The sequence below is a fragment of the Topomyia yanbarensis genome, chromosome 2 (genome assembly GCF_030247195.1).
Source record: "Topomyia yanbarensis strain Yona2022 chromosome 2, ASM3024719v1, whole genome shotgun sequence".
NCBI classification, from domain to species: Eukaryota; Metazoa; Arthropoda; class Insecta; order Diptera; family Culicidae; genus Topomyia; species Topomyia yanbarensis.
Genome location: NC_080671.1, coordinates 430,234,514 through 430,257,232, shown reverse-complemented (window position 1 = coordinate 430,257,232; position 22,719 = coordinate 430,234,514). Strand labels below are relative to the sequence as shown.

The following is a 22,719-nucleotide window of genomic DNA, read 5'->3' as shown; positions in this document are numbered from 1 at the left end:
GTGAATCGGGGACAGAGAGAGAAGGAAGAGCTCGATGCACAATCACGAGTGAGAGAGAGTTTTCCTTCCTTTGACAGACTACTGCGATTTTCCACCACATGGGATACATCAGCTGGCGAACTGGGGGTGGTTCTCATTCGAACGATAGATTTCACACAAGCAACGACTGTTAGCAATAATTAGTTGAAGAACGTTTGGTTTTATTACGTTGGTCTTAACAGTTACACTCTTACTTCACCATGCACGTCTGTGTTTTCTTTACACTGATCTTACTTCCAATCCGAGTAAAACATTAATCTCTAATCACTTGTTTGTTGGTTAGCACTAGTACACGTTTTGCCTATTCGACTCCCAGCTTCTTCTTCAGAGATTCTGGCATCTCTGGTGGGGGTGGACGCGGAAGCGAAAGAGCAACTTTGCATCCATCGTAGATGAACCACTGTAGAGCTGTCAGCGTACCGATCATGATGATACGCGGCATCAGACCGTGCCACATTCCCATGAATCCGAGCTTCTTGGCAACATCAAAGGCACTGGATCCCTTTGCCTGGTTCAGCTTGGACACCACAACGTCAGCTGGGTGAGACACAATAGCACAGAACACACCGGCAATATAACCGGCAGCGAATGTGACCACCAGCTGTTCACCCTTGCTGCAATCAGCACGTGGCTTCGGCACAACGTGTCTACAAAACGGAATCCATTTATTAGTAAATATTTATTATCTAATAGCTACGAAGAATACTCACTTATACAACAGTTCAACGGTCCGTTCGAAACAGGCAAACTTCATCATCGTATACGGAATCTGACGGCACCACAGCGGAACCAGTCCTTTGTAGAACGCCGTAACACCTTCCTCAGCCATCATTTTGGGGAAGGCTTGACGCATGTTGTTGGCGTAGCCTGCGGTGGTCTGAATTTTAACCTTTGCCGCTTCGAGTGGAGCCAACGCGATGTCGGCGAAGAATTCCGCCGATGCGGAAGCGCCCAGATACAACCAGGTACGATACAGATATGCGTTCTCCTCACCTATCATGTTGGCGTACTGGATTTTGAACACTTCGTACAGGCCAAACTTGAAGGCGCCCTGTGAAATAGATAGTGTGGAACATTGGTTAGTATTCAGTTTGACATAAATTACTAATAAATTCATAAATAGAGAAAAAAGAAATAGAAATATTTTTTTCGAGAATTGTCCTACTGGAGCGTCAGAATCACTCGCTACTGTTGCAGACGAGACAGGCAATGTCGCCCACTAAAACACTGCACAAGGCCAATTGCAGCGGGCCGAGATTCCAAGTGTAATATTCAGTGTACGGTTCAGATATCTGCGGGTGTAGGGACTTCACAATCGCGTGCGAAGGGCTCGAGCATTCGTACGTTGACGTGTTAAATCGCGTGGGCGTTTGTGTCGCGTGCGCTAGCGTGTAGTATAACTTCGCGTGTATAAATTCGATTTGATAACCGTGTTACCATTCTTATATCTTATTTTTTTTATTGGTCCAACTAAATGCATGGGCCTAGGCTGCTAGCGCCAAGAGTATGGACTTCCGGACGCAACCGATTCACGATCGCGTGAGCACGGGCGTTGGTAGGTTGCTTTTGAGACCGCGTTTGTAAATCAAGTGCAAAAACGTTCACTTTATCACCGGAGTGTTATCTTGTTTAAAATCACGGTAATAGGTGTGGGTCGATTATCACGAAGGCTCGAGCGTTTGTATGTTCACGTAATTGTAGAATTTCTAGGAAAATTGTATTAAACATTGGAAGGTAAAACTTGCTCAGCTTCTAGCACTGCGATGGAAGCATCTATCTTTATGGGAAAAGGTTTTTGTGTTTCTTGTCCTCACCATTTTCAAGGAAAAATAGTTTTAGACCCCTCTATGACCAAGAAAAAAGTTGGGCATGAAAGGGTTAAGATATAGAAATCAAAGGAAAAATAACATTCTGAATAAAAAAGATGTTAGCAGATTTAGGTTTAATTTATTATTTTAGATATTTAAGTTGAATTACCTAGATTTAGTTCAACCTAAATTTATATTTATGTAGCTTAATTCGGCTTATGAACATTCCGGCCACCTTAAAGTGGCTTGGCTACTTCAACACTCTTCACATTTTCTTCTACTTCTTCTATTCATCATCTAAACTGGGATCTGGATTGCATTTCCGATGTCGGAAACACAGCCAGATGGATAACCGGGCGGACAACTGAATCGGATGTGGCGGTTTTCAGGGTGACGATGCCAAAGACTCCATCCTTGTTCGGGTGCACCTCATCCGAATGGCCATTGAGTTGGCGGCAGACATTCATCCTTGGTCACTACCACTCGTCCGGGTTCTTTGGTGACTGTGGGGTGCTGCTTTGTGGCTTGTAACTAGAGCTGCTGAAGGTGGACACAATTCTGGGTGAGCTGCCAATGCGACAGCCGACTGGAGTTTAAGACACATCTCGATCTGGGTGAGTAAGGTTATCATGCCCTCGTAGCTGATATTCAAACTGCCAATCTCACGCGACATGTGGTGCTTAGCGGACTTGACGGCTGCTTCCCACAGACCACCGAAGTGCGGAGCGTGAGATGGAATGAATCGTCACGTGATCTCATTCTTGGAACACCTGTCGAGAATCTGCTTTAAACAACCCTGATCGGACTTTAGCATCTGGTGGATTGGGTTGGGTTCGTTGGACGCTCCCTTGAAGGCGGTGCCGTTGTCGCTATGGTCTCCCTCATCTTCCTCTGCGGGCGACAAAACGGCGGAAGGCTGCCAGAAAGGCTGGCGTAAAACAGTCTACACAGCATACGGAAAACGGTCTGCTTGATGAAACTCGTGAGGACGGCAAGTTTGCTACGGATTGCTGGATCCAGTGGCGTAGTAGCCTTTAACGAAAACCTCTTTGTTGAGTCACTTCGGCGAACAGGGAAATCAAGTACGTTGATTCGGCTGATCTAACAAAAAGGATTGTGACGGCTTGTGACATTACAAGGCCACGAAAACTGGAGCCAGGCAGTAGATGGCGTACAGCTTACTGGTTAAATGAGTAGCTCAGCACGCTGCTACACGCTGCTTGTCTTAGAGCCAGAAGGCGGGCTCAGAGAGCAAGATCGGAGAGTGAGAGAGGAGCGCAAGCGGTGTTTCGAGAAGGTAGGGACGCTTTAAAACGGGAAATCAAGTTTGCCATAAGTAGGACGCGTACTGAGTTATCGTGACGAAGATGAGGGCCCATCGACACCAGCTGAAATATGCCCGGGTAAACTGAAAATAATCGTTTAGGGTCTCTTCCCGAAGCATGATTCAACTACCTGGTCACCAAAACTATACGGCGAAAACAAATAGCTAACACAGCCGAGTGGCAAGCGAATAATAACGAGCTCAAAGAAGCGTCGATGTGACTAAAATCAAAAAAATCCCCGGTCCGGATGGAATACCTAACGTGGAGCTGAAAGCCGCGATCCTGGCAAATCCGGACATATTCAGGATGCTACTGCAGAAGTATTTAGATGATGGCAATTTCCCCGAAATGTGGAAGGTACAGAAGCTGATGTTGCTGCAAAAGTCAGGGAAGTCACTGGGTCATCCAGCCTCGTATAGGCTAATGCCACAGCGCTGCGCAGAATGAGCCAGATCCTGAAGAGATCCTGAAGAGCGTGGGTTTCCTGGACGACGTGACACTAACGGTGATGAGTGAGACACTTGAAGAAAGCAGGGAGCTACTTAAAACGGGAGGACCGGGCATCAACACGGATAATATAGCCTACAGAATGACAAGCGACGTATAAACGTGGAACGCAGTAAACAGAGTTATGGTGTAGATCATGACCGTCCTACAGCGGCAACGGCGTGATGAACATCGAGCAATGGTTTCGGGAGAGCAATCACCGCCTGGGAATAAGCTAGATATACCGCCGAGGACCAGTCGAGTAGATTGCAACAGAGCACTGAGTATGAGTCGTCGAAACACCAACGAACCGGACGTCATCTTCATCTGGAATTACCAGACCGACCACGGCACCCCACCGGTTGTTCCGATAGAAATAAAGCGAAAACCAAAGGAGAATTGGTATTGGGAGAACTTTTTTCGCCAGGGAACTCTCTGTGAGCGTAAGCTAGATTCACCTCTGGGGACTAGACTGAGTAGACTGCGACGAGACACAACCAGTCGCGGGTCATCCATTGAACCGAACGACGCCCTGCTTCCCCGGAATCGCCGAACTGACCTAGGCACCTAGCTCATTGGCTTTGGGAGAACTTCTCTGGCCAGGGAACTCTCTATGGAAGTAGTTCAGGTCCATCGTCGGGGACTAGACCGAGTAGTTCGCGAACAAGTCGAGGAGATGAATGGCTCATCAAGGAAATAGTGCTAAATGGCACAAGAAGAGAACTAAAAGGCTTAAAGGAGTTGCGGTGCTAAATGGCACGACACGTAGCCAAAGGGCTCAAGAAGTTGTGGTAATAAAATCTAAGAAGAATCGGTATCGGGAGAACTTCTTTCGCCAGGGAACCCTCCGTCAGCGTACAGTCAGATTCACCGCCGGGAACTAGACTGCGTAGGTCGCGACGAGACACCACCAGTCGCGCCGGGCTCCAGCAAACCGGACAGCCTACTCTACCGGAATCGCCGAACTGACCTCGGCACCTGGCTGGTTGGCTCGCTTTCGATCTTCTCTCGCCGTGGAACTCTTCGTCGGAGTAGGCTAGATCCATCGTTGGGGACTAGACCAAGTAGTTCGCCAACCAGTCGGAAGCTCAATGAGGAAGTGGTACTAAATGGCACAAGGGAACTGAAGGGCTCAGTAAATCAGACAGTTTGAAGTTTGCCGCCCAGATTGTCCTCGTAGGGGAAGAGCAGAAATTCTAGACCCACAGCTAGCTTTCCTACTACCATACGGAAATTGCCATGTTGTGTGGATGGTCGAAAACTGGTTAGTGTGTCGAGGTTGAGTGCTGTGAACCTACTGAAAGAGCTAGTTGGATAGGAGTGTGTGTTGTGCACATAAAATGTCTCTTCCCGAAGCAATACCGTAAGGTAATGCCCCGAGGAATCAGGTTCCCTGCAAGATTAGTTGTATTAGCGGGTCGGGTAACTACTCAAACCCGTTCCCTGTGTTGTTGGTTTTTGTACATTTTTTCCTGCTCAAATTGTTTTTGAACATTTGTTCATATCTATTCAAAAATATTAATACCCCCCCCCCCCCCCCGAAAAATTTTATCACTACGCCGCTAACTGGATCAAACGGGGCTTGCTGCGAAACACGTGTGGCACTGATGGTACGTGCGGCGAATGAGGTCGCGTCCTCCAATCACCCAGTACTTCTGGCGTCATGTAGTTAGAGTCAGTTGTGGTCCTGCGTGTAACAAATTGCTGTGGTAGTACTCGGTCAACAACACGGCCAGCGGATGTTAACAAGCAGCATTATCAGGTGCTTCATTTCTTCCGAAGCTACGGCGTATTTGAGTCCCCCATCGACTCGAATAACGCCATCTTTATACATCGTCGGTTTCAGTCACTTTAACGATGCTGGAAGGGGTTCACACGTCTGGTTATTTTGGAGAGCTCCTTGGACAACATCTCCCGTTAGGCTACGCGACGCAAAGCTCAATCAGCCTCGCGTAGATCGGCCGTCGAGAGCGAGTCAAACGGCATTGGCTTGGTTTTCTGGAATGCAGCTCGTAGAGAGCGGAAATATCGCATCCAATATGCGATGGAACGACGTAGGTTCGCAAAGTGGGAATAGCGACTGAACAGTCGAACGGAGAACGATGGTTCGGCTACCGTTACCGACATCACGGCGACATTGCTTTTGCTCTTTAGCAGTGTGGATAAATCGAACGCTGGTAGTACAGTGCGTGGCCAGTGGTGTGGTGAAATCGATAACCATTTCGGTCCTATCCACCAAAACTCGTGGTTCATGATATCGGTCGGATTGACACCTCGATATATAGGGTCTGCTGGGTTGGACTCTCCGGGAACGTGCTGCCAATTGTAAAAACCGGTAATGGAGTGGATTGTGGACACAACAATAAACGTTTCCCAGCGCGACGGGCACGATTGAAGCCAGTAGAGGACTATCATCAAATCAACCCAGAAGAACGCTTCGCACGATGTCTTAAGGGACTTCATCACCTTCTCATATGGACTTTCGGACAACACGGCGGCACACAACTATAGGCACGCTTTCGATAGGCAGGTGGCTAACGGTGCGATTTTTTTGGATTTTAGTGTCTAACTAGCGCTAATTTGGTGTTGGTTTGGGCTTATCTAACAGGCATTAAGTTGGTGTTAGTTATTGACGAGGAGAATCCGAAACACTAATAAACATACTTTGTTAGGACCGGGGATTGGGGCAGGATAATTCACGATCGCGGATAAACGGGTGTTTGGATGTTCGCACTGGAAACCACGTAAGTACCAACTCGTTGACTTAATCACCGGGCCGAATTTGTCTTCAAGTTCGCGGGCGTAGGTTTTCGAGAATGATGTACTGTAAGGCGCCGATAAGAATACAAATCCTGAATTTTTAAAAAGCACACCGCGAAAGCCTCAGCCCCACGTAAAACTCGAATCTAAACGGATCCTGCCCCCGCGAAAAATCCCTACAGGGGGACAATCCGAAAGCCCAGAAAACGAACCTGCCCCCTCAACACCTAATGCCAGACATGCGTGAAACGCGGGGACCCGGCGCTATATCAAGAAAAGCAACATGAAAACTCCAAACCGAGACGAGACATTATTGTGGAAATGCAGGTTCCAATCTTCCCTCCATGCTAAAACATGTTAAACATACATGAGACGCCGAGATCCGGCCTTAAACCGCAAAAAAACTAAATATTTGTTGAAGTTGGGAGCCATTGGGACCTAAAAACGTTCACACTGAAATAATCAAAAAGTCATTTAACACCAGAATTCTACACCTCATACAACACTTCCTGCACATTCGACACAACACAAAACAAAAGATGCACCTCCAAATTGAAGTCCCATTGAAACCCAAAAACCGTCCAACGTCCGCCAAGCGTCTCTCAAAATCATACCATTGAGCTGCCTAAGATCATCTGATCTATTGTGATCCTCGGTAGCTCTGGCTTATGTTATACCTTCGTGAAATGACCCAGTAGAGATTCATCTTCTGTGTCTAAGAGAAGAGAAGACAATCGCGTAGCCAATTTGATCCAGTCCTAACCTCAATATTGAACCAGCTTCTGATTGGTCGTTTTGATAGTCAAGAGCGTTCATAATATTTTCAACCGGAATGAAAAACAGTGCTGCTGAATTTATTTTGGCTACTTTTCAAACACATGAACATTTAATGCAAATTGAATAAATACCCTGAATGACGATATAACTACGTGTATTGTTAAGAAAGACACGAATAAACATAAAATTTGATTTTTAAATGCAGCTAGTATTGTGAATTCTTGACAGAGGATCGATATTTGAGGTACAATTATTTTCAGCAATTGTGAAAAAACAGGCAAATGGAATCTGGCAACGATGGATGCTTGTTGTCTTTGAAATTACGACAGGGCCTGGTAGATAAAATTAAGAAGAGCAAGAAGCCTGTTGTCGTCTCTTCTCTTAGTTCTGTGTATCTCGTTCGATTGTATGCGTGAGCATGAAGAGAAAGGCAAAATAAAAAGCATTGGCTGCTCAGCAGCAGTGATGCCACAAGTACAGATTTATTTACAAAGATACAGATTTTTGAAGCATTCTTGGTACAGATTCTGTACGGTACAGATTACAGATTTTTGTAAAAAAGTACAGATTTTTTACAAGACAGCAAGGTAAAATAATTTAACCCTGCGATGCATCCCAGTAAACAGGGTAAACGTTGAGCTAGGCAGCAGTGAAAGCAAGAATCTGAAGTGGAGCTGATACTTATTGAGCTTGAACTGAAGCTGACATTAGAATCAGTGTTGCTGAACTCGTAAAAATAACTCCTATATTTCTCATTCGCGTGTTCTCATTGCACCCAACACTCGTATCCGAGTGTTCTCCATGCATGCTTTTCTTTCGTTCACTCCCCAGCCGGGTAGAATTTCTGCGAGTGCCAGTCGGCCAAAAGCCACTCAAATTGCACATATTGAAACCCACTCTTTCGTACGCACCCACCCACTGGCACGCACTCCTACTGCTGCTACCACTCGTCCATGCTCTCGCTCACCCATGCTCCAACTCCCCCATGCTCCCACTTGTCCGTACTCCCACTCGTAGCCACTCGCGCTCTTTAACACAATCGTATCCACTCGCACTCTTAACCGCGTTAGCCTTTACTCACACTCTTTCAGTCGCTAGCGCTCTCGCTCCCACTCGCATTTCGTTCTTCGGTGGTAGACCAAGAATGTTAAATGAAAATGAATTTATTCGTATATTTTATGTACAAAGTACAAGCCGCGGCTGTTCGAAGATCGATTTGCACAATACGTCTGGCTTTCGTCACCGGTACAGCACGTCACGGGAACGTCAAAATTAGTTAAATGGAGGTATTCACACACAACATCAACAGCACGGAATGCTTTGACGTACGGAAAGTGTGAACGAGAGACGCATTCAACTCATCTTGATGGAACGGTGACGTGGCGTTGAGGTACATTTACGTTGATGGAAGCTGATGTATCGTCTGGAACGAGGTTAATATGACACTGGTATAACGGAAAAGGAAATGGCGCGGAAAATTCTCGATTCATCGATTCACTTTTTGTACAACGAAGTCATAAACGTATCCGTTTTTAAATTTACGTAATGCGGTCGCATTAAAATGTAAATTTAAAAAAAAACTGCGGAATCGCTTGGATTACCACTTGTAAATATGTGGAACCTAAAAATGTCAAATATGTACAATTCCCCTCAATGTTACACGGAAAAAAATATTTTATACTTTTAAATTTATTTTCATGCACATATTTGGAGCATGAATAAAATTGTAAAATTAAGTTCCACCACAAATTCACACAACTTGTGGTGCTTTCTTCAACAAATTTTATTATAATTTTACACGTTGATTGAAGATTACAGTTTCATTAAACGGGATGCCAATGGACTTGTATTTTTAAACCAACATTGCTGTAAAATAAGTGACATGTAATATTATACGAACGAAAGTGTAAAATCATATGCTTTTTGATGCTCCAATTGAGTGCAACGAATTCAACTTAACTTTCAATCAAATTTTTGATTCAAGCTTTGTGTGTTTACATACGTATTGGTTTATATGTCGTTTAAATTTCATTATTTTTTGGTGTGGTATGCATTAGTTTATTGATCAAAAATACCTATATTGAAGTTTGAGATTTTTTGTGGGATAATGAAGTCCAGTTTTTATTGTCAAATCTGTCACTGAAAGAATATATGCATAAAATTGAATAGTTACTACAAGAGTGAAGCTAATTTTTATAAACATTTTTTCATGATTGTCACGAACAAAAAATACCGCATTCAATCAAGTACTCAATAATGGTGAGATGTTTGAAATAAAATCCATTTTTCCAGATCGATCCCTTTAATCTAATAAAAAAATGGTATTGTCAAACATCGACCTTAAAAGATCGAGGAAAAAAATATTTATAATTGAACACGAAAATTTTTCTAAGATGAACGAAAATAAATTCGTGCAAACAACGAAATCGTTAGTAATACACACAAACCTTTTTTTTAAATAACGAATCATTTCGTTTCATTCACGAAATATAATTTCTATATCGTGCAACGTACACGTAATATGCAAAATTTAAAAAAAATTAAAATTTGTAAATGAAATGAACGAAATCAACTATTTACAATGCACGAAAATACTTCGTTGTAGAAAACGACGAATGAACACTGCCTATGATCGCAAGTCAGTCCCATAAAGATAGGAAATCCCATATAAACCGGGACAAATATGCGATCATGGGTAGTATACATCTATGACCATTCCTGGTACATTCTGCATAAAATGAATCGGATCAAGACCTGTGCTTGACATTCGGATTAAATACATGGTTTCTAGATCAAACCCAATAACAAACATAAGTACTTAATTTCTTGAAAATTTTGTGACCAAGACCAATATACGCTGCACTTATCCTCCAAATTACGCGGACTCAGAGCAAATCTATCAGCTGTAAGAAAAGTACTGTATGCGTTATATATTTTAAAGAATTCGTTCACAGTCCCAAATTGAAACAGCCAGCAGACTGTATTAGAAGAAATCTCTAGTGAATGATTTTGCGCACTTCTCATTAACTTGAACTCCACACTGTGCGAGTAGTCAAGCTGCTACTGAAAACTGCGAGCTGTCAAAACACATGTATTAGAAGTTATAGAGATGGTACACTCATAGATAGGCCAGTCGAACTAACCAGTCTACGAGCTAAATTTATTAGTAGAATGCTAGGATAGGATCCGCCAGCTCTGTCCCCTGTTTTTGAACCAATTCTGAACCAGCTCGTGATTGGACGAAAGTGACATTGGCAAACGTTCGGCTTGGAAACTAAAAGTACTAAAGGGCTGCTTGGAAGTGTTGTCGTATTGTGATATAAAACGTAAAACAACGTTTGTTTACCGTTTTGTTTTTTTTGTTTTCTTGAGATTCCGCTTTCTTTCCATAACGTCCGTCTGTAATTATGAAGTGCAAGGCATTTTCTGGCAGACGAATTCAAACATTTTATCTCTCTTTTCCAAATCTAACCGAGTAACTGACTATTTAGCCTAAGTATGAAAATTATTTCAACTTCATGTAAAAATTGTCTTTGTTCCAGCGCCGAGTAAATTGGGAGTATTGTCTATCGCGAGATAATATAGCATTTCGTCGAGTTGTTGCTATATGGGATACACACGAGTGCGGTCGAAACAAAAACAAACGTCAAAATGTTTTCTCACTCGCACTGATGCAAACTAGATGGGCGCGTAATTCAACGCACGGCCCTGTGGCGCATGGCTGAAAAGTCGCAATGTGAATTTAAGAAAAGATTCGCAATACTTTGGGGCAAATCGTGAGAAAGTTATCCTGGAAATCGCTTGTTGTTCTTCTTTTAGTATTATCGATACAGTTGAATTTTACAGTTTTCAACTGCATCAGTCATCGGTGGAAATAGAAGCGTGTTATTTTCTACTGCTGTTTTCTCCGAAAAAATCACATGAAGTACTTGAACAAACCTAAACACCTATACAAACTAAACAAAAATTAAGCCTTGCAAAAAAGTAGTTTTAGAATATTTAAACCAAATGCGAACAGAGAAGATTGATCTCGTGAATGAGGTTGCTCGACTCAGAAAGCAACTTACAAAAATTAAGAGCATGGAAATATTTTTCGTAATGGCCAACAACAAATATATATTATTTTGCTTTGCTGTATTCCGATGGAAGACCCGTAATGATCATTTAAATGCGGATATAAAGACTAAATCATTGATTTCTCCCGGAGCGTGAAATTGATACATAATATAGAATATTTTAATCAGAACAATTTTAGTTTTGGACACGACAGTAACAAAACAAATATTTTCGCAACATTGGTCGAGTGGGGGTATGTCGTTTTCAGCAGGGATTAGCAAAATATAAGAAGCCAGCTGGCGGATCCTATCCTAGGTAGAATGTTAAGTCTTGAGCGTTTTTTCAAAACGTCATATCTGCAATGAGTTACTCTGTTTACTTTCTCTTCTGTTAATAATTCGGTCACTTTAACATTTATCCCTCAACTCTTTGCATAATATGCTAGTTAAAACCACCGTCTTTTGATCTGTACTGTAAAATAAGTGAAAAGTGTTATAGTGACGCCGTAAAAATCGAAAGAGACAGTAAACAAAGAGAGTAACTCATTGCAGATATGACGTTTTGAAAAAACGCTCAAGAAGTGCGTAATACGGTTCGAATCGAGTTTTTGTGCCACAAGCAATACTAGCATTAAAATAGTAATTTTTACTTGCTCGTCGACTTCTCACGCTAGCTTTCCCAGATATTTTTTTGCCGAATTAAGTATAAAAGTCATTTTCAATGGTAATGAAATAGTATAATGGATGATTTAATATTTAAATTTGACCAAAAGCATGGATGTGGGATGAAAAATTATAGAATTAATAGTCAAATTGTAAAGAATAGTTAAGGGAATTATTAAAATCAAACTTAAATGAAAATAGTTTCTCTTTGAGCATCTTGGTAGGGCACCGAAAATGAAAATTTTGAAAATGCTGAATTTAAATGAAAATCAAAATGCCTAAAGAAACGAAATATCTGTGAATTAATTCCTACTATCGTGATTCACTTGCTTCTCTTATTCATACACATAATCTTAGGATTAGATAATTTAAACAAATATATAGCAAAAGTTTTATAAATCTGTACTAATTGAGATTTGAACCTGACTGAACAACATTGTTTTCGGTAATACTGATTCTTCTTGACAAAAACAACAGTTTGCACAATACTGTTAAAATAATTATTCACGATAATTTACTATATACTAATGAGACGGAACTTTATTCCATTTACCATCTCAGTAAAATTGGTAGTAGCAGATTATTTTTTTTAACTTTATATTGTATTATATTGAATTCATGTTTCCAATTTTTCAATTATATTGAATTCATGTTTCCAATTTTCATTGTTCAAAAAAGAAACTATCCTTAAAAAGTTTTAGATTTCATTGCTGGATATCACATACATCCTTCCTTACAAACATGCAAACCGATTAGCCAGTATGGGCTTTTATAGAATATGTGGTATCATTTCCTAAGGGTGGTGTAGTGGGAAAAACATCAATATTTTTTTATTCGTTTAATTGTTAGTATTGAACCTCTAGAAAAGCCCGGCGGAATCTCGGTGGCCACACTGATCTTCTTTTGTACTAAACAACGATGCGTTTCAATGATTTCAGTCTATCGGCAACTTTAATAGTGTCTTTCTCGAAACCGCCTTTTTCAAATTGCCGATGACTCAAAAACCATTCAACGAATTGACTTGATTATTTATGAGAATGCATATCATGTGTAGTCAGTCGATGAACTAAGGGAAAATGGAATACAAAAATCTTCCTCGTTATTTTGAAAAAAAGTGATCGAATTTTATTTTTCGGTTTTTCTTATGCCATTTTCCGAAATTCCAACGGTTTTTTTTTTTTTGGTTCATAGAGTAACTACAAGTCTATGTTTCAAAAATCTTATTGAATTTCCTATTTCAGACAATTGTATCAAGAGTTATCATGCCCACCGCGGCACTCCTTGATATGGAAATGGTTGAACGTCTTCTCTTCGAACGCTCGTGTGTGGCTTTGCCTGACTTCAAATTTGTCATTCATAATGAATGTATACATAAACCTTAACGAGAGGTCCATTGTCACCTTGCCATCAAAATCGTATAGCAAAATTACTTTCAGTTTGAGCTGTTTAGAGTAGTCGCCCCTTAAAAGACAAGTTTTATTTAAGACACCGCACTTATAATTTGTTTACATATTTAAAAAAAAATAAGAAAATCAATATATTTAATTTGTTCTTTAAATACGACCGGCATAAACCTGTATAGACAGATAACGTATGTAATGCAATGACAATTTAATGCGAACACGCGCACTGTTAGTTTAGTTAGCTTTTGCTTGCACTGTTCTAGGATTTCATCAGAATGCCGTATTCGATCCCTTCGCTCCTTTACGAGCGCTCCCAGTTGCTAAAAGAGTGTATACGTGCTGTTCTAATAAACATCTTCAGAGCTGTAAAGAGTGCTTAGCACACGGGAGTGGGTGGCATGCAGTAAAAACTCGCAGCCGAGGAGTCCCATAATGGGAACCCACTCGCCGTTAGAGCTGATATCCAGCGAGCGGACAAGAGTGCGAGTGACACACGAGCCTATAGCGAAGGCAGATAACTCACATGAATCAAACATAATTACCGCTCGTGCTGATTGTCACATAGTTGAGAGTTCTTCGAAAACGTGTGTACAGCAGTAGGGAGCATACAGTGTGAGTCTCGCGCTCGCAGGCGAACGAGGATATGTTGGCTTCTTGCTCTTTTAGCAACACTGATTAGAATGCGAAATGCGAGAAACCTGCTTCCAGCAAATCAAAGGGATGATGTCTAAGTGGAAGGCGAGTGAATCTTCTCGAAGTGCATACGTTTACTCTGACCTGCTCCATTTGAATGCCTGCAAGCATGTTTCTCGCATCCTATTGATATTACCAGCCCCATCTCAGCTTCTCGCCACAAACTTTGTTGGCCACTTTTGGTTGCAAACAAAGTAGCAACAAGAATTTGAGCTGGAGCTGATATTTACATTACCCAGTCAAACTCATCATCCGGATTTCTAACTGGTTTCTTGCGGAATTCCAGCTCAAATAAAACAACCCAGTCAGAATGTCTGGTTTCATTTCCCCGAATGAAAAATATGTATAAGAAAAATGATTTTTTTAAAACAACCTTGTTATTATTTGGGTACAGAATCCGATACAGATTTTTCTATAGAAGAGTACAGATAGAAAAGATTTTTCAACTCCCGGTACAGATTTAATTGTGGCTACACTGCTCAGCAGTCAACTCATTTTTAGTTGAACTACCAACAGGAACGCGTGTATTCTTTCACACTAAAGCATAAAAAGAAATCCTCCTTTTTATAATTAATAAATTAGATTAGTAAAGTGGCGACGAGGATAATTTTTTTTTGTGGTTTATTGGAGTGTAAAGTGTAGTAAAATTTATTGAGTTTTTCCGCGGCCGTAGTAGAGTCGCTAGTGAAATTTGTTTGGGAAAGGCAGCTGTGTTTCCGGGAGAATTGCACCCGAGAAAAGTTTGCTTTTCGGAAAAACTGGTGTCCTCGTAAGTAGTTTACTAAAATACTGTTGCGACGGTTTCGTTTTTTTAGTATTCCAAGCTTTCTTTCTATCTTTTGTGTATCTTTTGTGTCGTGCAAATCAAACTTTGTTTTTCGACAAAAGATTGGAAGCCAAAAATTTAGAAATTGAACCTATTCAGCAGAAAAAAACGACTAAAACAAAGGAACTAATAATTTCTTTTTGTTTCTTTCAGCGCAAGATTTGACGAGTGTCTAGCTTTCAGTGGCATTATCCACGATTTGCTGCCATCGGAATTCGAGCAGTTTATTAGTGCGCAGTATTTTTTGTTCGGTGCTGCTGGCTTGATTGCTGCTTGGCAGGATCGTCGAATCGAGCGGTTCAGGAATTCCGAAGCAAGTGGCGGAAAGTTTCTGCAACACTACCACCCAGTTAAACTCATTTCGGAACCGGTTCGGATTTCTTAATGCAGTCATTATGGATTCCAAATCAAATGCAACAACCGATTCCGACTCAGAATCGGTTGTTGCATTTGATTTGGAATCCATACTGACTCCATTCAGGATTCCGAATCAAATTCCGAATGGTTTGACCGGGCAGTCTCTCACTACGAGATGTGGGTGGTGAGTAGTGAAAATCGGATTGATCTGGTAAGCGATTTCATTTCTCCTTTTTCACATTTCATATCTACATCGCTGTTTGTGCATTTCTAAGGCATGGCTCAGGGGAGCGAAAGTACATACAATAAAGTGTTGATTGGTTCTATTGAACCCTATGTAGTTGGATCTTCTTTTACCAACTACTCTGAGAGGCTCGAGTATTTGTTTCAAGTAAATGGCATAGTATATCTCGTTAGGCAAAAGGCAGTTTTTGTTACCTTGAGCGGTCCTACTGTTTACGAGGAACTAAAGCTTCTGTACCCTTCTTCTGATGATCTTAAAAATGTAACGCTGACATTTCTAAAAAATTGAAAGAGCGCTTTGATAAGGTCGATTCAGACCTTATTCAAAGATATAAATTCTATAACAAAGTTCAAGGACCGAATGAAAAAGCGGAAGATTTTGTTCTTGCAGTAAAGCTGCAAGCAGAATTCTGTGCTTTTGGTGAGTTTAGAGAAACTTCCATTCGGGATAAACTCGTTATGGGAGTTTTTGACAAATACTTGCAAGAAAAACTTCTGAATGAAGAAAATCCTAGTTTGGCTATGGTTGAGAGAGTCATTGTCGATTGGGAACTGGCGGGTTCAAGGGCTAGAATGATTAGCGATAAAAATGGCGGCCAGGTTGGTCCTGTCAGAAGTCGTCTTGGGCGTGACGAATGAAAAAAATACTTTTAAAGTCACGTAAATAAAAATAAAGTAAAAAAAAAGAAGTCGTCTTGGGAGAAAGGATCAGTTTGAAGGTAGTGTCAATCGTAAACGAAGTAACAGTAGAGGCCGTAGTAGTAATGCACATAAGCGGCAATGACACAGCAGAAGTGGTGGAAGAAGCAGGACAGGACGTTATGCGGATATGATTTGCGATTTTTATGGCTTGAAGGACCACATCAAGCGTTCTTGCTTCAAGCGCAAGCGTATGCAAGGAAATTCAGTTAAATTTGTTGATGAAAAAAAGATGTGAGCTTTGGAGATGAAAAGATTGACGAGCTTTCTAATCGATTGAGAACGGATTTAGACGATTCTGATGATAACAGCGATTCAGGTGAATATTTGTGCATGCAAGTGTCGTCCATAAATAGCGATCCATGTTTTCTAACTTTGATGCTTCATGATAAAAGTTTGAAAATGGAGGTGGACTGTGGTTCAGCGGTTACTGTAATTGTTGTTAAATTATATAGGAAACTTTTCGACATGCCATTACAGAGTAGCAAAAAAGAATTGGTGGTGGTGAATGGTTCGAAATTGAACGTTTTAGGAAAAATTGACTTGATGGTGCGTTTTAGGACCATTGTAAGATGATTACCATTGTTTGTATTGGACTGTGAGTACGATCAACAATATGCGTTTATCAAATTTAGCTCAGAATATTTTGACTGAAATCAAAGAGAAATATTCGGAAGTCTTTTCAAAGGTTCTTTCTTCGCTATTTGTGGGGTTTGAAGCAGATCTTGTGTTGAAGATTCTCCCATTTTTAAACGAGCATATGAGGTTCTTTTCAGACTTAGAGAGAGTTACTGAATATTTAGAAAAACTGGAAAGAAAAAATGTGATAACTCCTATTAAAACCAGTGAATGGGCTTCTTCGGTCGTTGTGGTCCCTAAGAAGAATGGAGAGATTAGGTTGGTGACGGATTGTAAAGTGTCCATCAATCAATTAATTATTCCCAACAGTTATCCTCTTCCTTTGGCTCAAGATATTTTTGCAGATTTAGCGGGTAGTAAAGTCTTTTGTGCCCTTGATTTGGAAGGTGCTTATACACAGCTTATGCTATCAGAAAAATCTAGAAAGTTTGTGGTGATCAACACGATCAAGAGACTTTTTATTTACAACAGGTTACCCCAAGGAGCATCATCGAGTGCAGCGATCTTCCAGCAGGTGATGGACCAAGTTTTGGCTGGTTTGAAGCATGTACGATGTTATTTAGATGATGTACTCATTGCAGGAAAGGACTTGAATGACTGTCGTAGTAAGCTTTTTATGGTTTTAGATAGATTAGCTCAAGCAAATATCAAGGTTAACTGGGGCAAGTGCAAATTTTTTGTATCGTCTTTGCCATATTTGGGACATATTATTTCTGAAAAGGTTTTGCTTCCTTGCCCAGATAAATCAGCTACAATACGGGATGCCGCTGTACCGAAGAATTTGACGGAACTGAAGTCGTTTTCTTAAACTTGTGATTTTTTATGGTAAATTTGTTCTCCGTCTGTCTTCGAAGATTAGCTGTTTATATAGGTTGTTGAAGAAGGACATGCAGTATGTGTGGGATGAACATTGTGATAAAGCTTTCATTAGGTGTAAAAACGAGTTTCTGAATGCTAATATTCTCGAGTTTTACCTTTTCCATTTACCATTTGCTCGAAGCAAGCGTTCCAAGACACCCTCACGTCAAGGATTCTTCGGTAAAGCAGATTTCAGCTGCAGAACTACAAAAACCGTTGTTAGTTAACCCTCAGGAAGTCAGGCGCTTATGGCCCGCTGAACGAGCAGCTGCTGGTGCCGTAAGACGATTTCGCCAGATTTTCAGGGCAGCGTGCACTCAGTGCACTAGAGCGACTGCCGGAAGGTTAATACAGCTCGACACACTAGACATCCGGAGGGACTGCTCTAGAGCCCTGTTCGTCTCGGACTTACTGTTTGCCAGGTTTGATTGCTCTACAATACTCGGACGCCTGGATCACGCAATCGAGCTCTACACAATAACTCTCTCCTGCGATCACCGTTCAGGAGACCCAACTATAATAGTTGAAGTTCACAAATTGAAACTAAATAAAATGCTAGTAAGTATATTTAGTATCAAGGTGGTTTACCAAACGGCAGTTGAAGAACGTTTCTAGAACTTCATAACCAATACATCACCGGCAGTTTCGAAATATAATGCCATGCAAACAGCAAGCAAACCTGTTTCGAAAATTGCTGTGCAAACATATGGCATGTATTGCAATTCCACTTATGTCTCAAACAGATTTTCAGAAATTCAACCTATTGTGTAACCAGTTCTCTCCGGTTACCTGTAACCCTTTTTGTTCTATAGGATATAAATCTAATGCATTGATATATTTAAAATATTATGAAAGTGCATGATTACGTAACCATCATGTAGAAACAGTAACTCCACCCAATACAGAGCCAGTATCATCACACCCGGCGTCATCATTCGCAAATTGCGATAAAATCATGGAAGAAAAAATCAAGGGCAATTCCACTGTCTAACAAGCTTACTCCCGCTAACACTTTGCCACATATACTACAGAACGTGCCACTAATATTATCGAAGCGGAGGCGCCGCATTATAATCGTTTAGCGCGCACCGTGTGCTGACATCATAAAACTAGATACTAGTACGTTTACGATTGACGCTTTTTAATTTGAATCATATTCTGCTCAACAAGGTACAACATCATGATTACTTGATTATCAAGCTGTGAAATCATCATGTGATACAGCCAATAATCCAAATATCAGCTGATGTCTATTCTGATAGCACCCCGAACAAAAAAAAAGATATTTCCATCACGTGAACAGAAAAAACTCACTCACCTGCGCCGAATATCCGAAGAACGTCGGGGCCCATCCTTTAGCTAGACCGCGAGCTCCTTCCTCTGCAACGGTGACCTTAAACCCGTGGAACAGATTCTTGTACTTGGCAGCATCGACCTGCAGTCGACATTTCACCAGATCCAACGGAACGACGGCTGTGTGCGTTAAACCACAGGACAGGATACCGCTCAGGGCACACAGGCCGAAGAATTCATTCGAGCCGAATTCTACCTGCTTCGATGCAGCGGCCGCAATTGTCCGGTCCCCGGAGACCACTAAGGCCTTGTCGGAAGCATCACACTGTGCTTTGGTTAACGGTGACTTAAATGGAGAATTGCGGGCGGCGTCCAGCAAGGCGGAGAACATGGTGATAGTTTTGGTTGGCTAGTTTGCTTCTCTAGCTAGGGCTGGGTTTGGATGTTGCCTCACACGACCTACGACGACGTATGCAAAGTGTACGATGAAATGCAGGCGGCGACGATGATGCAGGCGGTCACAGCGTGTTGTTGAATCGATAAATGAAAAGAAAATGAAAATGTGTTAACAAATACTTGCTGTACTCTACCGGTCTATTACAGAAGCAAATCTATCGTATTGTATCATTGCTATATTAGAATTTCTCTAATTTTGGAATGCGGTACCAAATATGCCGTTTCAATTGCACCCCTTTCGACTGTAAACCTCCTAAAATACAGACACGAATCGCCCAGTCTTTACAGATAACGATTTTCAGCTGTGTTTGTAACCACCGATTTGGAAGCTTGCAGAGCTTTAACTTCGATAAGATAAGCATTTGAAAGATCTCCAGAAAAGTGATTACGTAAAGAACGGCACATTAGTTTTTAATGCACCGATATACCATATTAGCACCTGCAACTAATCAAATTAAACGTGTAGTGTAATCGCTTGAATATTCACGCCGCCACGTGGTCGGTCTGCGAAACGTTCGGGGGTATAAAAATTCACCCTGCAGTTTTATCGATTCTAGAACACAGCTTGTTATCTATCAATACTACTATTTTACGTAACAGACTTTGATCTGGAGATCGTGGCACTATATTAGGTTGGATCTGATACGAATTTGATGGAAGCTTCCAGTTATTCCTCCATTACGATGTTCGTGGAACTCTCCCGGCAAGCTTCACTTTATTGCTAGCGTATAGAATATCATAATATTTAAACTCGACCTAAATCACACAATTTAGAGTACTAAATTGATTTGGATCAGATTTGTAACTTCCAATTGAAGCTTATTCTCGACACTTCACTGATTTACACAAATTTTAATTTCTTCAGCAAAAATTCACAATTTTTCAGACCTGGATATTTATTATCCAAGAAATTTCCTTGACCTGGCACTAGCAGACTATCGAGTTCAATAAAATTATAAATAAAACTTGACCAGAGTTCTGTACAATAGTTTAATTCACATTCCTAACTTCAAAATGGGCTACACCTTTTAAACTTTTTTACCTGGAGAGCTGTGTGAAAAGAGCTGTGGCCACGAACGTACTGCGAGCGGAAAAGAACCACTCTGCGTCTGCTTTGCGCTGCTGATTCAACCACTTGTGCGGAACCAACACAACTTCAGAAGATGCATACATCATCAGTAACATGATTATTATTTATCAAAGCCTGCGTATGCGTGCTTGAGAACTAGTCGACTGGAGCTGGAACTCACCAAATGGGGTGGTGCTATAAAAATTTATTATGCCATAATAATTGAATGACGCCGACAAATATGTTGCGGGGGGTCATCTGATGTTCGCGGTCACTTACTGCAACTAATTTCCTGGCACACTGTAAAAATCAGCAAAATAGAACACCATTTCTTGAGCGTTTTTTCAAAACGTCATATCTACAATGAGTTACTCTCTTTGTTTACTTTCTCTTCTGTTAATAATTCGGTCACTTTAACATTTATCCCTCAACTCTTTGCATAATATGCTAGTTAAAACCACCGTCTTTCGATCTGTACTGTAAAATAAGTGAAAAGTGTTATAGTGACGTCGTAAAAATCGAAAGAGAAAGTATAAACAGAGAGTAACTCATTGCAGATATGACGTTTTGAAAAAACGCTCAAGATTTCACTTAGGGCCGATTTCTTCACCCTCGCTTAACTTTTAAACCTGGTTCACCAGTACGTTTAAACCTGGCTTAAGCGCTAAGCGAGGGTAAAGAAATCGGTTCTTAATATTTAAATGGGAAACGTATAACTGTTGTGACGACATTTTATTAGCAAGGGACTGGAAGGTTAACGGAAAAATAAAACAACCCGAAGAATTAGTTCTTCTGCATAGATTTTGTTGGCTATTTTCGGCAAATTTAAGCAATCAAAATGAAAGACGGATGGATATTCTTAGAACGAAAACTAGGACTAGGCAGGCTCATATGGACATGATCGAAGGAAATGTGAAGAATCCTTTGCCTTCTGCTGGTAGGAGTTAGGTTGTGCACCCACCCAATTTCAATGCTTTCGTTTCTCTTAGGGCCGATTCCTTCACGCTTAGCGGTTAAACCAGGTTTGAACGTACTGGTGAACCTGGTTTAAAAGTTAAGCGAGGGTGAAGAAATCGGCCCTTAGTTTTAAATTTGCCGAAAATAGCCAACAAAATCGATACAGTAGAACCACAGACTAACAGATATAACACTCGAGAACAATGGTTCGGCCGTTTTAACGGTCATTTTAAATATATGTATAGTTGGGACTGTGGCCGCATTTGAAATTGTGGCACCACTGACGTATGAACAAACATATGGGAGATAGATCACTAGTGAAAAATTGTTTCCAAGCCTGATGGGTAACCCACCAGCAAATGAGGGATAAGGACGGGAGCCTGCTGACGGACAACCGTGAGGTGATCGAAAGGTGGAAGCAGCACTTCGACGAGAACCTGAACTGCGAGGAGAATGTAGGTACAGATGACCAAGGCAACGGAGGATTTGACTACGTCAGTGCAGTTGAGGACGGGAATGAACCAACTCCCACGCTGAGGTAAGTTAAGGATGCCATCCAACAGCTCAAGAACAACAAAGCAGTTGGCAAAGATGGTATCGCAGCAGAACTCATCAAGTTGGACCCGGAAAAGTTGGCCACTTGTCTGCACCGGTTAGTAGACAGGATCTGGAAAACCGAACAGCTACCGGAGGAGTGGAAAGAAGGGGCGATCTGCCCCATTCACAAGAAAGGTGACCATTTGAAGTATGAGAACTTCAGAGCAATCACCATTTTGAATGCCGCCTACAAAGTGCTATCCCAGATCATCTTCCGTCGTCTATCACCTAAAGTAAATGAGTTCGTGGGAAATTATCAAGCCTGCTTCATCGATGGCCGGTCGACAACGGACCAGAACTTCACCGTACGGCACATCCTCCAGAAATGCCGTGAATACCAGGTCCCAACGCATCACCTGTTCATCGACTTCAAGGCGGCATACTTTTCGAGCTTTTCCGGGAAGCTGACTCGACCGATCAAAGCAACGATGGACGGTGTACAAAACAGCGTAAGGATTTCGGGTGAACTTTCCAGTCCATTCGAATCTCGACGGGGACTGAGACAAGGTGATGGACTCTCGTGTCTACTATTCAACATCGCTCTGGAAGGTGTGATGCGACGAGCTCAACAGGCGGGGAACGATCTTCACGAAATCACCCGCCGAAAACGCGAAGCAGTGAAGGTCGGACTGGTGGTAAATGCGTCCAAAACAAAGTATATGCTGGTAGGCGGAACCGAAAACGACAGGATCCGACTAGGAAACAGCGTTACGATC

At 41.5% G+C, this 22,719-nt stretch overlaps 1 protein-coding gene across 1 annotated transcript; it reads right to left on the bottom strand.

The window, feature by feature from the left end:
* Nucleotides 1–179: 179 nt before the first annotated feature.
* On the bottom strand, nt 180–20,571 carry LOC131685383 (solute carrier family 25 member 3-like). The gene is made up of 4 exons (XM_058969080.1): nt 20,423–20,571; nt 18,950–19,383; nt 750–1,090; nt 180–686 (listed from the first exon to the last, which is right to left on the bottom strand). Exons 2-4 carry the CDS (start codon nt 19,313–19,315, stop codon nt 341–343), a joined length of 1,053 nt encoding a protein of 350 aa, XP_058825063.1. The 5' UTR covers nt 19,316–19,383; nt 20,423–20,571; the 3' UTR covers nt 180–340.
* Between the last annotated feature and the right edge of the window lie 2,148 nt (nt 20,572–22,719).